We start from the raw sequence: 15,170 nt of genomic DNA, 5'->3' as shown, positions 1-15,170 counted from the left end.
TTCCACCCCTCTCCCCACACCCGATCTCCCCATGGAATGCTGCTCACTGCCTCCCCCGACCCTTTTCCCCTCACCCCCCTCCCCACCCACCGCAGCGGTTTCTCTGTCACCCTCCCGCAGAAACCAGTGACGCGTTGTACAACAACACAAAAAACGGAAAAATAATAATGACGACGATGACAACGGAAAGGGACTGCGGGCGCGCTGGCCGCACGCGCCGCTGCGGCGAGTCGTCCCGGTGGTCTCGGTGAGAGGGCTGCGGCAGTGGGAGCGGCACCTTGGCGCTGCGTAGCCGGGTCGTCCTCCAGCGAAGGCCACGGCTGCCACAGCAAGTCGGCGCCGTGCGTGCCGCCCGGCGCACCGCGGTCACACAGCCCCGGCACCTCCGCCTGGAACCGCGTGCCGATGTTGATGCGCCTAAACAAAGGCAAAGAAGATTTCCGCCCCCCCCCCCCCCCCAACGCGCGTAGTCTTACAGGCTGTTTGGGGCGAGAAGTTTAGGCAATCAGCTGACACACAGGCATCCACACTGACAATGAACTCGTAAGCGTTACACAGTCATACAAAGACAAAGATCGCCCTTATAGCCTTAATAGACAGTTGGAGCAAGCACTGTTAGCGAGCACCTATGAAGGTGGGCAAGTCACACGAGGGGGTGGGTGACCAGCACCACGCCCGGGCGCCTTTGTCTCCCCAGTGGCAATATTCACACACTGCAACAGGCACTCATTTGAGGCTGAGTCGACCTAGGGGAGGCCCATGATCGGTTCAAATATTCGCCACTGCACCACCGCTCCCCACCTAGAGACACAAAGACAAAGAAAAAGGTCCCCTGTATAGCCTGAACAAACTTTAGGGGTAAGCGCTGTTAATGAGCACCTATGAAGGTTGGCACGGAAGACAAGGGGGTGGAGGCCAACACCACGCCCGGCCGCCTTTGTCTCTCCAGCGGCGATGTTTACACACCACACCAACTACTCATTTGAGGCTGAGTCGACCTAGGGGAGGCCCAGGATCGGTTCAGATAATCGTCACTGGTGTTGGCCGTGAGCGAGAATCGAACACGTGTAGCCGGGTTCGTAGCGCAGGGCGCTAACTGCTACACTGATGCACCCATGCACACACATGCACACAAGGCACAATGGACACATGGGTGGAGCAACTCACGGCTCGATGCTGATGGAGGAGTCGTCTCCATAGTAGGAAAAAGGTCCAGAGCTCTCCAAGCTGCCTGCACGCACGGCCATCACACGGCAAGTACACATGCAGCGAGCGTCAGCGTTGCGGTGACATTTTGCGGTCTTCATTTCTCCACACGGCCTCCATCCTTGGCAATGGAATGACGACGTGGGGCAAAGAGCCACTCACTGGAGCGGCTGAGCAGGATTCGCGACGTCGCCGGCGCCTTGGGCGTGAGTAGCGAGGGCGGAGGCCCCGGGCCGCCGCCCCCGCCGGCACAGGCCGACAGCAGCGTGGAGAAGTAGAGGCCCGAGCCCTGCCGCACGGGGCTCAGCATGGGCGGCGGCGTGTAGGGCGGCGGCTCCAGCGGGGAGCGCTCCATGAGCTCGGCGAGGCGCGGCGAACGCAGCTGGCTCTGGTAGAGCACCGGCGGCTGGGGAAGCCCCCCCGAGGGGGGCGGCTGCTGCTGGGGGGGCAGCCCCCCGAGGCCCGGCAGGGGCGCCCCGCACGCCGCCGCCGCCGCCGGAGGGAGGATGAGCGGCTGGGGCCGCGGCCGCTGCTTGCGCTGCTGCTGCTGCGTGTCGGTGGTGCGGGCGGTGGGGGTCACGGTGGAGCCGGGAGCGCCACCCCCGTTGCCGATCGCGAGGCCCGGAATCATTCCCGGGTGGCTCTTGAGGCCGAGGGTCCCCTAGTGGATGGCAATTTAAATTAAATATTAAGAAGCAAAGGTGCAGCCCCGCGATATGTGGTGGGACGCGGTGTGGCGCGGGGCGCAGTGCGGTGGGTGCGATGCGTAAACCTCACCGCGCAGGGGTCCCCGTTGGGCGGCGCCGCCACCTTCTCGGCTCCGGCGGGCGGCGACACGGGCGGCGTCTCGGGCTCGGCCTTCACGGCGACCGCTCCGTTCCCGTCGCCCTCTCCGCCTGTGCGCAAGGCATGCTGGGAAAGCGGGAGGGGGGCGGCCAGGACGGGCGCGGACGCCGGCGGCGCCGGCTCGAGGCCGCGGGGCCGCGCGTCCACGGCGGCGGGGGCTCTCGCGCCGTCCGTATCCTGCCAAGGACGAGACGGCGACGACCGTGAGCACGAGCAACGGCGACGGGGGGAACAGCGGGCGATGGGAATGGAGGCGGTGGCGGCGTCCGATCTCTCACCCTGGCGGCGTGGGCGGGTGGCCGCGCGCTGTGCAGCCTCATGTGACCGTTGAGCGCAGGGAGGCTGCGGAAGGCACGGCCGCACAACGCGCACGCCAGGGCCGCACGTTCCATGCCGTCGCCAGCCACCCACACGCTGCACGCAGACAAAGACCCCCCCGGTATAGTCTCAATGGACTGTTGGGGCAAGTGCTGCTAGCGAGCACCTATTAAGTCCGGCATGGCACACGAAGGGGTGGGTGGCCATCACCTCTGTCTACCTAGTGGCGATATTATGACACGCCGCACAAGGTACTCATTTGAGGCCACGTCGACCGAGAGGAGGCCTAGGAGAGGGTTCAGATAATCGTCACTGTTGTTGGCTGTGTCGCTGGGTTCGTAGCGCAGCTCCCTAGCCGCTACACTACTGCTCCCCACATACACACAGACAGACGCTTCCAAATTCAAACGTGGAGCTCACTCCCCTTTGTCTCCCCTGTGCTAACATTGACAGACCACACCAGGCACCCATTTAAAGCGGAGTCCATCTAGGAGAAGCCCAGAACCATTATCAGCTGACATTATCCACAGCCAGTAATCAAACCCAGGGTGCGGGGTTCATATCGACATCTCTCCACCGTGGCGTCATGGTGGCAAGGTGTTAACTACTTCGCATGGATTCAAATTCCACCCTGACGCCTGTATATTTGGAATTTGCATGTTCTCTCCCCGTGGTCGCGTGGATTTTTCTCCGGATCCTCCAGTTTTTCCTCCACAATTATAATCAACGTGCGTTTAGAGTCGTTGGCTGCTCTAAACGTCCACATACGCCACTTTGTTGAGCTGTCATTTGCGGCCAAGTCGCTTCTGAAAAAGACCTACATAGCTCAGATTGGCCCAACCTGGTAAAACAGTTTTATTTTATATCGTAAGGTATTAATCACCAATCCAGACACACGGACGCTCTGCTAATCCCCGTTGTGCGAGGGAGTTTGGTCGTGAAAGGGCGGCTGCAGGCACTGAATGCTAAGATGCCGAGTGGTTGCCGGACGGGGGGCGATGCGAGGGTGCAGAGGGCGCCTCACTCCACCTGTCGGGAGACGTCGGCTTGTGGTGCGGCGGCAGCGGGGGCACCGAGTTCTGCTGGCCCTGCACACGGCGCAGTCACGTGACGCAGTCACACAGTCACGTGATGAGGTCGCAGGACGCGGTCACTTGCAACTTTGTCAGCGCATTTGCAGATAAGTGCAACAGTCACACGCACGCTCTGCAGTCACAAAACAACAACCCTCACATTTGCCACTAAGTGATGTCACCACAGAGTTTGTGCCAGGCTAGGTGCACTTTAAGGTTGTTACATTAAGTGAGGAAGGTTCGCTGTGCCTTTCACGAGACAGACACAGGCATTATGGGTTGACGGACTGAGATGACTGGTGGCAGATGCACCACCTTCCCCACTGTGCCAACTTGCTGTCTTTTATCCACCCGACACTCATTGTTGTGAATGTTGCTCCTCCCTCCACCCTCTGCTGTTGTTGGAGGGCGACTGCCTCCAACTGCCCAGGAGCGTCCTTCACGAGCCTCCTCTACAGAGGCCAATCTTGACACCGCTGGTACTGGCATTAGGCAAGTCCACTCAGCTCCACATCCTCCTGTACCGCATCAGTCCATCTCTTCTCTAGATCGTGCCGCACCTGTTTATCCCCCTCTATGCGGCCACACAGAAGCTGCTTGGGCATGCGGTAGCTGGGCATGCGGGCTACATGACCCAGCCAAAGCCAATGCAGTCTCATCTGCCGGAGGAGCATACTCATGGGATTTGTGTCCAGATATTTAAAGGGTCTGTGAACTCCTCACACAACCCAGTTTGGTGAAACCCAGGATTGATTGTAGGCAGGGCAGCCTGAATGTTTCAAACCAGTGCTGATGTTCCTTTAAAGGGCTCCACGTTTTGCAAGCATAAAAAGGGGAGGGCATAACTGTGGCTGAGAAGACCCAGAGCTTTGGATGAAGTGATAGGCCAGGTATCTTCCACACAACGTTACGCAACTAATGCCACTCGACCGATTCAGAGCGAGGCCTTCATGCCAAACCGCAGCTTTCAGTCACGCACACCACTCACACGCGCCCCAGTCGCAGACGCCAGACTCACACACGCCCCAGTCGCAGACGCCACACTCACACACGCCCCAGTCGCAGACGCCACACTCACACGCGCTCCGGTGTTCTTTAACCACACGGCACTTCCATCTGGCTGGTTGTAGAGGGAACCATACCGGACGTGCCAAGCCTCGGGCCCCACACTCACCTGCGCCCAGGTGTGGCCGTGCGCGGAGCCGTCGGGCGGCGCCGATGGACGGTGAGCGGAGAGGGCAAGGAGGCGCGACGACAGGAGGTGGCGCACGGAGATGGGGCCGGGCCCCGCCGTGCCCGCCACTGGCTGGAACTGCACAAGCCGCACGAGCAAAGCCAGAATCAGAATCAAACAAAACATTTTTTGAAGCATGAAATTATTTAGATGTCAAGAGGCGTGCAAGGGATGAGAAATGGGTGACCGTGATAGAAGGTACGTAAAACTATAAACTCGACAACAGTTGATCATAGATTATCCGGTGCGTGATTATCCGGCTTCCAACATTATCTGGCGGTTCGGGGCCGATCCGGCGAAACCGGCAAAACCGCTCCAAAGGCTGTACTCGTCCGTCGCTGGCCGAACACATGGAAGTTGGAACAAGAGCATGAGGTACATCACCTCATGCAGAGTGTTCGTGGAATGGAGTGGTAAGTACGGTAAATACAGTAACTTTTAACAGTAGGATATTTATTTTTGTCTATTTGTTTATATCAATTTCATATAGTAAAACATTTAAAACACTAATACACATACACCTAAAAAACATAATGTTATGCAATAATGTGCAAAAATAAGCTATTCTAAATAATGATGTGATTATCCGGCATTTTTGAAACTCCGGCGCCCCCTTCCTCCTAAAGCTGCCAGACAATCGATGATCTACTGTATTATTCTTTGTATTAGGTAAAGGACCATAGCTCGAAGTGGCTTATTATGTGGACATTTCTAGCAGGCAAATACTCTAAGCATGTTTCTAAATATGGAGGGAAAAATGGGGGGGGAAATACATACGACCACAAGTAGAACACGCAAACTCCAAATATACAGCAGGAGTCAGGGTCGGGATCGAATCCACGACCTCCTGTATACCAGGCGAGGGAGATAACATCTCGCCACCGTGGGGCCCTATTTATCCTGCAGAAGTTTAACGAGCTATGAAGCTATTTTTCACAGATGTCCAATTGGGGTGGGTCAGTCCAGTAGGGGTGGGCTTCTCAACGTCGTTAGTGAGCGCCCGATGGCGCTCAACTCATTCTCTCTCCCATTAACTCAACTCACCGATTCACCCATTCATTGACTAATTTTCACCATCATTCACATACTCACTCATTCACCTTACCACTTCATCAACTCCCATATTCACTGACCATTTCACCCCACTCATTCAATTAATCACTAAGTCTCTCAATTATTCGCTGGGTCACTTGCTCCGTCGCTTACTCGCCTACTGGCTCGCCAGCCCGCCTGCCTGTCCACGTACACAAGTCACTAACTCCCACAAAATTCGCTCACTAACTCACTCATTCTTGTCAAGGAGCATACACCATCATGCGAACTCCGGTCATCCTCGCAGCGGCTTTTGGTTATCCATCAAACATAGACGGTCACAGCATCGCACACTTTCAGATGGGTGTCCTTCCCCTGCACCTCCAATTAGCATGGTCAGTTATGCACAGTGCGAAAAAAGTTCAACATACATACATATGCCCTCACTATCTTCCAACATTTTTTTCCATTTTGGTGGGTAGGGGGTAATGGGGGTTGTTAAAGCTACGTTCGAATTATGCCAATGTCTCGAGACAGAGACATTTCCATTTGTAAACCAGATCATGTTTTGATGGTTAGTAAGCAGGTCATTAGTGTTAAGCATATTTTGGTCATTGTCAAATCTTCAAAATTGTCACTATTTATTTTATGTGTTAAGTTTGTTGCCCTTCCTCCGGAACTCCGATTAGCATGGTCGGCTACGCACGGCGCCACAGAAGTTCAACATACGCACATACATTGCCCGCCTCACTCGCTCATCCCCTTCTCATTCCCCGGCGAGACACTGACACGTACCTGCGTGTTAGCCGTGTGCTGCTGCACCTGCTTGGCGCCGCCGTGGGGTGGGCGCAGCGCGTGCTGCCCCAGCACCGGCGGCTGCAGGAAGTGGGCGCCGTACGTGCGGCGCGCCTCGCCCGGCTTCCCGAGCCTCGGGGGCTCGCCAGACTCGGAGGCCGGCGGACGCTCTGCGGGCGCCGGCGCAAACGCCTGCGTCGCCTGCGGCGCCAGCCGGAGGTAACCGTGCTGAGGTTGCTGATGGAGGGACATTGCCGGAAAGTGCTGCTGCTGCTGCTGTATGGCTTCTATCTTGTGTTGCGCCATTGCTGGCTGCACCTGCTGCTGCTGCTGCTGCCAGGATTGTTCCAAAGTCTGCATAGTTTGTTGCTGCTGCTGCTGCTGTTGTTGCAGCTGATGGTGCGAGTGATGATGGTGAGGGTGATGATGATGCTGATGAAGGAGCTGCTGTTGGATCTGCTGGAACTCGTGTGTCCTGTACGCATCGTGTGGCTGCTGCTGTTGCTGCTGCTGGTTGTGGAACGGTGCAGGGAGACTACCCTGCACCTGCAGCGCGTACGGCGGCGGCGGCTGCTGCTGCTGCGCCTGATGACAGCCGTGCGCGGGAGCCAGCGTGAACTGCTGCGCCCCGACGGGCGACAGCTGCTCCATGGCTGCCGCCCGCCGCGCAACGGCGCCGCCACCGCCGAGGTCGCCGAGGTCGCCCTCCCCGAACGCCGACAGGAGGAGCGGCGGGCCCGGCGCGCTGCTCGGCACTGCGCCCGGCACGGCCGGCTTCCTCTTGGCGAACGCCTGCACAAACGAGTCCAGTTTCTGGCCGCTGCGGGAGGGAGCCGCCCCATCGGCGCCCGCGGGCAGCGAGGGCAGGAGGCGGTCGCCGACCCCGGCCCCCTGGGTCAACGACGCCGCCGCCCACGGGCCGTGCTGCGAGGGCGGGGGGAGGGGCGGTGGAGGCGGAGGCGGGGGCTCGCCCGGGGGCGCCAGCAGGAGCTGGCTGGCGGCCGGGTGGGGCCAGCTGGCGGGGCGCGCCGGCTCCAGGAGCTTGGGCACGGAGAGCAGCTCCGGCGTGCGCGCAGAGCCCACGCCGTCCGGCTGCTGCTGCTGCTGCTGCTGCCGCAGCATCGGCGGAGCGTGGTTCTGGGAATCGTGCGGCGCCAGCGGCGCAGGCGGCATGGCCGGCGCGAGGTGCAAGCCGTGGCCGCTCCCCGGCAGCGGCGGGAAACCGGCGTCCGGCTGGGCCGCCGCAACCCCCTCCGTGTACTCGGCGCTGACCGTCACGCTCACGACGCGCAGCTGGAACGCCCCGGGGTCGTCCGGCGGGCCGGCGGAGTCCAGGGTCTGTGCCGCGTCGCCCGTCGGCCGGTGCTGGCGCTGCTGCTGCTGCGGCGGCGGCGGCGACAGCCGTGTCGTGGGATCGTCGTCGGGGCAGTGCGACGGAGGGTCGAGGCCGTTAAGCGGAGCCTTGGCGTCGGTGGGGCACCCGTCGGGAGGCGGCTGGTGGGGCTCGGAGCGCGCGACGGCGGGGGAGGTGGCGGGGAAGGGCTGCCCTCCCTCGGGCGGGTAGGGCAGCTTGTGGTGGGACTCGTAGTGGCGCTTGAGCGAGCGCAGGTCGCAGTAGCTCTTGAGGCAGCCCTGGGCGCAGCAGGAGAAGGGCTTGCTCTTCTGGTGCGTCACCATGTGGCTCGCCCTGTCGGTGGCACGGCAGACTGGTGTCACACGCGCGGGCACGTACGTACGCACGCGCAAATACGTGCACGCGAAGAGCACCGCCGGCGGCGGCTGTCCCTGTGCGGCACAATTTGTACGGCGGGCTGGTTTGTAAGTGGTATCAGCCTGCCAGTAGGGGGCGATGTGTGACGGCGATGATAACAGTCATGGAGATTGGTGATGACGATGATGACGATAATGCCGGCGGAGGCCTAAGTGAGTGCGAGACCAGCATGGCACTCACAGGTGATCCTGCCGCTTGAAGGCCTTGTGGCACACCTCGCACACGTGCTTGCGCTCCTGGCTGTGCGACAGGTAGTGCTTGTTCAAGGCACTGCCGCTACGGAATGCCTTCCCGCACTGGCTGCACGCCTGGAACGACGCACGCACACACGCACAGACAACGAAATCCCGTAAAGCATTGAACAGATTGTTTGGGGCAAGTGTTGTTAGCGAGCGCCGACGAAGGCCGGCACGGGCAGCACCACACCCGGCCTTTGTCTCCCAAGTGCCGATGTTTACACATCGTACCAGGGCCCAGGACCGGCTCAGATGATCATCACTGCTGTTGATTGTGAGCGGGAATTGAACTTGGGTCGCACGGGTTCGTAGTGCAGCACGCTAACTACTACACTACCGCTCCGCACTGTGTGTGTATGTACACACAGTACACACACAGCAATGATTGCACGACTACACACACATACGCACACCGATGCTTGCACGCACCGACACACATGTGTGCGCACGTTCACAAACACTGGTGTGCTGCTGCTGCTGGTGTGCTGCTGCTGCTGGTGCGTGCCTGAGTGTGCTGCGCATGCTGCGCCTGCTGCCCGGGCGAGTCTCGGGGGGTCCGTCCGCGCCGGCTCTTGTCCTGGGGGGCCGCGCCACCAACGCCTCCGGGGTCCGTGTGCTCGTCGCCGCTGCCGTCACGCGCTCCTCCGTGCGGAGACGGAGAAACGCTCTCCTCTGCGGCGCAAGCAATGCACGCACACAGACAAACATTCCCCCTGTAGCCTCAACAGACTTTTGGGGCAAGCGCTGTTAGTGACAACCTACGAAGGCCGGCACGGCACACGAGGGGGTGAATGGCCAGCACCACACCCGGCCGCCTTTGTCTCCCCAGTGGCAATTTTTACACACGACAACAGGTACTCATTTGAGGCTGAGTCAACCTAGGGGAGCTCCAGGAGCAACTCTGATAATCGTCACTGGTGTTGGCCGTGAGCGGAAATCGAACTCGGGTCGCCGGGTTCGTAGCGAAGTGCACTAACCGCTACGCAACCGCTCCCCACACACACAAATGAGTTACGCATTTTGTCTCTTACATCCAATGCGCACAATTACAATGCAACGTGCTCTTTTATGTCCAGTGTATATCGTTGCATAACAAGGTATACAATTCCCAATTAAAAGGCCCTCCTGAAAAAGAGTCTCAGTGAGGCTTGGCCAGGTGAGTAAGCGTGATCCACAGGGCCAGAGGCCAGGAGTCAAACTCAGGTCTTTTTGTTGCATAGGAAACTCAAACCTAATAATCACTCAATGCATAAGTACAGCCCTTTGTCAATCCACTGCTGGATGAAGGCCTCCCCAAGCCATACTAAGTGTGGGGGTTATTTGACCATACTTCACCACACTGATCAGTGCCGGTTGATGAAGACGGGCAGCATAGATGTGGGAGCATTGGAGTGCAGTACAACAGTGGATTTTGCTACATTGGCCCTCTGCTACCTGCCACGCAGCCCCACAGCCTATAGTACCTGTGATGCACAGTGGTTACCCATGCCAGTAATATCGAGGCTCAATCCTGCTTAGTTTCTAAGATCTCATGAGATCAGGCGCATTGCCAATTATTTGGTCATAGGTAAATCACTCAATGTGCATAATTCTACGGACACCACAGGCAGTCCCCGGGTTACGGAAGACTCGACTTACCAAAAACATCGATATGCGGAAATGTTGGCGTTAGTTACGAAAGCGTAAATAGTGCAGCGCGGTGAGGTTGCGGATGAATACCGCGGGAGCGAGGCGTGAGGGCAGGGCTGCAGCTCCCTCTGCAGGGCTGCAGAGGGAGACGCAGCCCTGCCTTTGGAACCTCCGACTGCTGATGTTGACCCCGATAATGGAATGCCTGTCTCCTCTCCTTCTTCCTCGTCTAACAATTACGTCCTTTGTCACTCATAGCTAATTCCGGCTATGGGATTTTATCTTGATCTTGGGGGGAAAATTATTCAGTTTCCGACAAACGGAATATTCTGGTTACGGATAGTTCTCGGGAACATAACCCTTCTGTAACCCGGGGCTCTGCCTGTATATAAATACATGTGCGTACATATACATATCCACAAGTGAGCATAAATGCGTACACACACACAGTGGCACATCGATGTGATCGAGTGGTCAGGTGCACACACACAGCTAATTAATCAGCACAGAGGACACGAGGTCACGTGTGAATCCAGCGAGTCGAGAGCATGGCGGCACTGCCCGCTGCCAGGCTCGCAATGGTAATGATAGCCGTGTCATAATGAGCGGTTTACCTGTGAAATCCCCTGAGCCTCTAAATACTGGGATTCACTTAGTACTTATGTTAAAATTCGTTTCAAAAGTTGGTCACCAACAAACTCCGACTAGCAACCATTGAAATCCATCCTGTGGCAGGCACTCCAGGAACTTTTAAATCAATTAAATAATGACAATTTTAGCACCCTTAGCACCGGAGGGGGCCTTCCCACCGCCTGACCAAACCAGGCAGGAAAATCAGCTGCCAAATACAGCCACCAAACCCTGCCGCTAAACCAAGCCATTCAAACCCAGCCACCAAATCTGGCCGCCAAACCCATCTACCAAATCAAGTCACTTAGCACAGTCAGCAAATCCAGTCACTCAACCCGTCCAAGAAACCCAGTCACCAAACCCAGCCAATCAAACACAGCCATTCAAACCAAGCCACGAAACCCAACCACCAAACCCAGTCTCCAAACCCAGCCACCAAACTCGGCCACCAAATCCAGTCCCCAAACCCAGTCACCAAACCCAGCCACCAAACTCAGCCACCAAACCCAGCCTCCAAACCCAGCCACCAAACCCAGCCACCAAACCCAGCCACCAAACCCAGCCTCCAAACCCAGCCTCCAAACCCAGCCACCAAACCCAGCCACCAAACCCAGCCACCAACCCCAGCCACCAAACCCAGCCACCAAACCCAGTCACTGAACCCAGCCTCCAAAACCAGCCACCAAATCCAGCCACCAAACCCAGCCTCCAAACCCTGTCACCAAACCCAGCATCCAAACCCAGCCACCAAATCCAGCCACCAAACCCAGCCACCAAACCCAGCCTCCAAACCCAGGCTCCAAACCCAACCACCAAACCCAGCCATCAAACCCAGCCACCGAACCCAGTCACCGAACCCAGCCTCCAAACTCAGCCACCAAATCCAGCCTCCAAACTAAGCCACCAAACCCAGCCACCAAACCCATTCCACCACATCCACCCACCAAACGCAGCCATTCATTTCAGCTACTCAGCCCATCCACGAAAATCAGCCATAAAACTCGCCTAACCCAGTCACCACACCTGGCCACCTAAACCTGGTCAGAAAACCCCGCCACTCAAGCGAGTCACCACACATAATCGCTCAACCCAGTCACCAAATGCAGTCACCAAACCCAGTCACTCAACCCATCTACCCAACACAGCCCAGCCACCCAGCCCATCTACCCAATAGAGCCCAACCACCCCAACCCATCTTCCCAACGCAGCCCAGCCACCCAACCAGTGCATCTGGCATTTAAGCATTTCTCCTAAAGGGCTCCGTAAGGCAAACACAGGGGGAGAGGGAAAAAAAATCAATGCCAAATTCAGACTGGTCAGGGACGACGCATTGTTCAATACAAAAGCCAAATATTTTACAAAAACGACACTGAGATGGCGTCTTCACACACACGTATACATGTGGTATAGCACATGGACAAACAGGACTATTAGAAAATCACAAACACTTGCATTACTTATGCAATGCCAAGACAAGCCCAATAATAATAATAATATCACTATTATCATCACCGTGACGAGGGCAAGTCGTGCCCGGAAATTAGAAACAATTTCATACATTCCATATGTACCGTAACATTAGTACCGATGCAGGGTAAATTATTACAGTCGTGTATTACTATTAATACGGTGTGTGACGTAATTCATAAAATCCCATGGGAGGAAAATGCAACATGTTACTTACGAGGTATGAATAACACAACAATTTCCTTATTTTCGTTTACCCAATGTCTACAGCATCACAGCGGTTTCCTTTGTTTGAGACGTACCGTGAACAGCAGTGCGTATAAATGCTGCGCGTGCGTGGGGAGCGGTGGCGTCGTCGTTAGCGCACTGCGCTACGAATCCGGCGACCCGAGTTCAATTCCGGCTCACGGCCATCACCAGTGACGATTATCGGAACCGGTCCTTTGCCTCCCCTCGATCGACTCAGCCTCAAATGAGTACCTGGTGCGTTGTGTAAAAACATCGCCGTTGGGGAGACAAAGGCAGTCGAGCGTGGTGCTGGCCACCCACCCATGTACCGTGCCGGCCTTCATAGGTGCTCGTTAATAGTATTTGCCCCAACAGTCGGTTAAGGCTATATGGGGGATCTTTGTCTTTGTGTGCATGGCTGTGTGTGTGATGGTGTGCATGGCTGTGTATGTATGTGGCTATGTGGGGGCGGCTGCATGCGTATGACAGTGCGTGGGTGTATGTGTGCGTGTGTGTGACTGTGACGCTAAGGATGTGTGGCTGTGTGTGCGTGGCTGTGTGCGTGGGTGTATCTTCATGTCGGCGATACTGTGCAAGAGAGTCTGTGTGTATAATGTGTCAAAATACGTGTGCGCGTGCGTGAGACTGCGTGTGCATTAGTTGTGTGGGGAGTCGTGATGTCGTGGTTAAGCACACTGTGCTATGAACCTGGTGATCTGGGTTCAACTCTCTGTCATGGCTAACATGAGTAATCCTGGCCATCCCCTAGGTTCACTCAGCCATAAATGAGTACATGATGCGGTGTATTATTATCGTCAGCACCGATGGTGTTGGTAATACAACTTCTTTGTGTGCCGTGCCGGCCTTAATAGGTGCTCCCTTACAGCACTTGCCCCAGCAGTCCAACAAAAGCTATACGGGGGCTATTCGTCTTTGCATTTGGTGCTTGCTAACAGCAACTGCCCCAGCAGTCTGTTAAAAGATAAAGACGGGATCTTTGTGCCTGTGTATATGACAGTCTGGGTGCATATATGTATGCGTGACGATGTGTATGTGAATATGTGTATGTGGAGATGTGTATGGATGTCGTGCACGGTTGTGCATGTATGTGTGTGACACTGCAGGCGCCTTTGCGCGTGTGTGACTCGGTGCGCGTGCGTGAGGTTGTGCGCTTAGTGACTGTGTGTGAGTGCCTGCGTGTATATATATGAGTGTGTACATTACTGGGTGCATGAGCTGTGAGTGAAATGTGAGTGTGTGTGGCTTTGGGACTGCATACGCGTACGTGTGTTGTGTTCACGTATGTGGCGTGTGCATCGCTGCGTGCGTATGCGCGCGCGTGCGTGTGCGCGACTCCGTACGTGTGTACGCGTGTTGCCACAGCGCGCGTTGTTCAACAGCCAGGCAGAGTGTTTACCCTGAGCAGGCTATAAATAGCTGGGGTTCAGTGTGCAGGCTTACAACTGGCAAAGTGCCAGGGGAGGGAGACAGGGAGGGAGGGAGAGCGAGAGAGAGATGGGAAGGAGGCACCACGAGAGGAGTGGGTGGGAGAGAGAGTGGAGAAACGGGGGGGACAGAGACAGGATGACAGAGAGAGAGACACGCGCGCAACACACAGAGGGGACAGAGGAGGGTGGGTGTATGTGAGACGCAGAGCGACCAGGAGACGCTAAATTGGAGAGAGAGGAAAGACGCTGAGAGGGAGACAGGGACAGAAGAACGCAGAGAGGACAAAGAGCGAGGACGGAGATGCGCAGCGGGAGAGACAGGGGAAGAGGGGGAAAGAGGGGGAGAGAGACACATAAACAGAAGGGAGAGAGAATGGGATAGACAAAGGAAGAGAAGCAAGGAGGGGGGGGGGGGCTATGGAGAGAGACAGGGAAAGAGAGGGGGAGATACAGAGAGAGAAGGGAGAGTGGGGGGAGGGGGGCGGAACACAGAGAAGGGGGGAGACACAGAGGGGGAGAGTTACAGATGCATCAGTGAGATGGGGGCTATAGTCGTGTTTGAGGGGGCTGTGGGGATAGGGTGTTGTGCTGGCCTAGTGACCAATCAAGGCAGCCGCGGCGCGTGTGTGCATGGGGGCTGTGCACACACGCACGTGTCCGAGTGCCCACTTGCGTATGTGTCGATGTGCACTGTTTACACGCGCGGCGTGTGTGCTCGCTAACGGTACTTGCCCACAACAGCCTGTTGAAGGCTATACGGGGGATCATTGCCTTTGCCTGAAGAAGACTTGTAGGTAGCAAGATTGCAGAGACTACTTTGAGGTTCATCACGTGGGGAATCCGAGGGAGGTGGTTGTGCGGGAAACAATTGTACATAGGGGCATCGTCGTATAGATCCGTGGTTCCTCATCTTTCTGGATCCACGGTCTGTCAGTGTCAACCCTCGAAACACTTTCGTGGACCACCGCGTCTCGGTGACACATTTTTCAAAACTAAAACGCCTCCAAATCGCGGGATCTGTCAAAGTTCCACGGACCACCTCCCACGGCCTTGCAGTAGCCCGAAGAAACAGGCTGACAACCACTGTTCTTGAGGACCGGACGGTACCATCCATGACAGAAGCCTGAGGTGTACATCACATGCAAGACCTGACCGGAGATCGATAGTCCCCAATCCATGGGTAACTACGGGGACACAGTGGAATCGGAGGGGTCATGCGAACAGGCCTAGGGTATGGGTCTGTATGTGGCTCACAAG

At 56.8% G+C, this 15,170-nt stretch overlaps 1 protein-coding gene across 2 annotated transcripts in view; it reads right to left on the bottom strand.

The window, feature by feature from the left end:
* LOC116939585 (uncharacterized) overlaps positions 1-15,170 on the bottom strand; it is a 71,331-nt gene that overhangs the window by 17,234 nt on the left and 38,927 nt on the right. For both annotated transcript variants that reach the window (XM_032948161.2, XM_032948162.2), the window contains exons 3-12: positions 9,017-9,183; positions 8,456-8,583; positions 6,505-8,191; positions 4,618-4,755; positions 3,400-3,458; positions 2,331-2,466; positions 1,984-2,229; positions 1,369-1,867; positions 1,168-1,231; positions 278-417 (exon numbers count right to left, since the gene is read on the bottom strand). In XM_032948161.2, coding sequence (XP_032804052.2) covers positions 278-417; positions 1,168-1,231; positions 1,369-1,867; positions 1,984-2,229; positions 2,331-2,466; positions 3,400-3,458; positions 4,618-4,755; positions 6,505-8,191; positions 8,456-8,583; positions 9,017-9,183 — 3,264 coding nt within the window. The remainder of the gene's footprint in view (positions 1-277; positions 418-1,167; positions 1,232-1,368; positions 1,868-1,983; positions 2,230-2,330; positions 2,467-3,399; positions 3,459-4,617; positions 4,756-6,504; positions 8,192-8,455; positions 8,584-9,016; positions 9,184-15,170) is intronic.

This window comes from Petromyzon marinus, chromosome 6 (genome assembly GCF_048934315.1).
Source record: "Petromyzon marinus isolate PM22_M1 ecotype Great Lakes invasive population chromosome 6, UKy_Petmar_22M1.pri1.0, whole genome shotgun sequence".
Taxonomy (NCBI): domain Eukaryota; kingdom Metazoa; phylum Chordata; class Hyperoartia; order Petromyzontiformes; family Petromyzontidae; genus Petromyzon; species Petromyzon marinus.
This window is presented reverse-complemented; position numbering and strand designations above follow the sequence as displayed.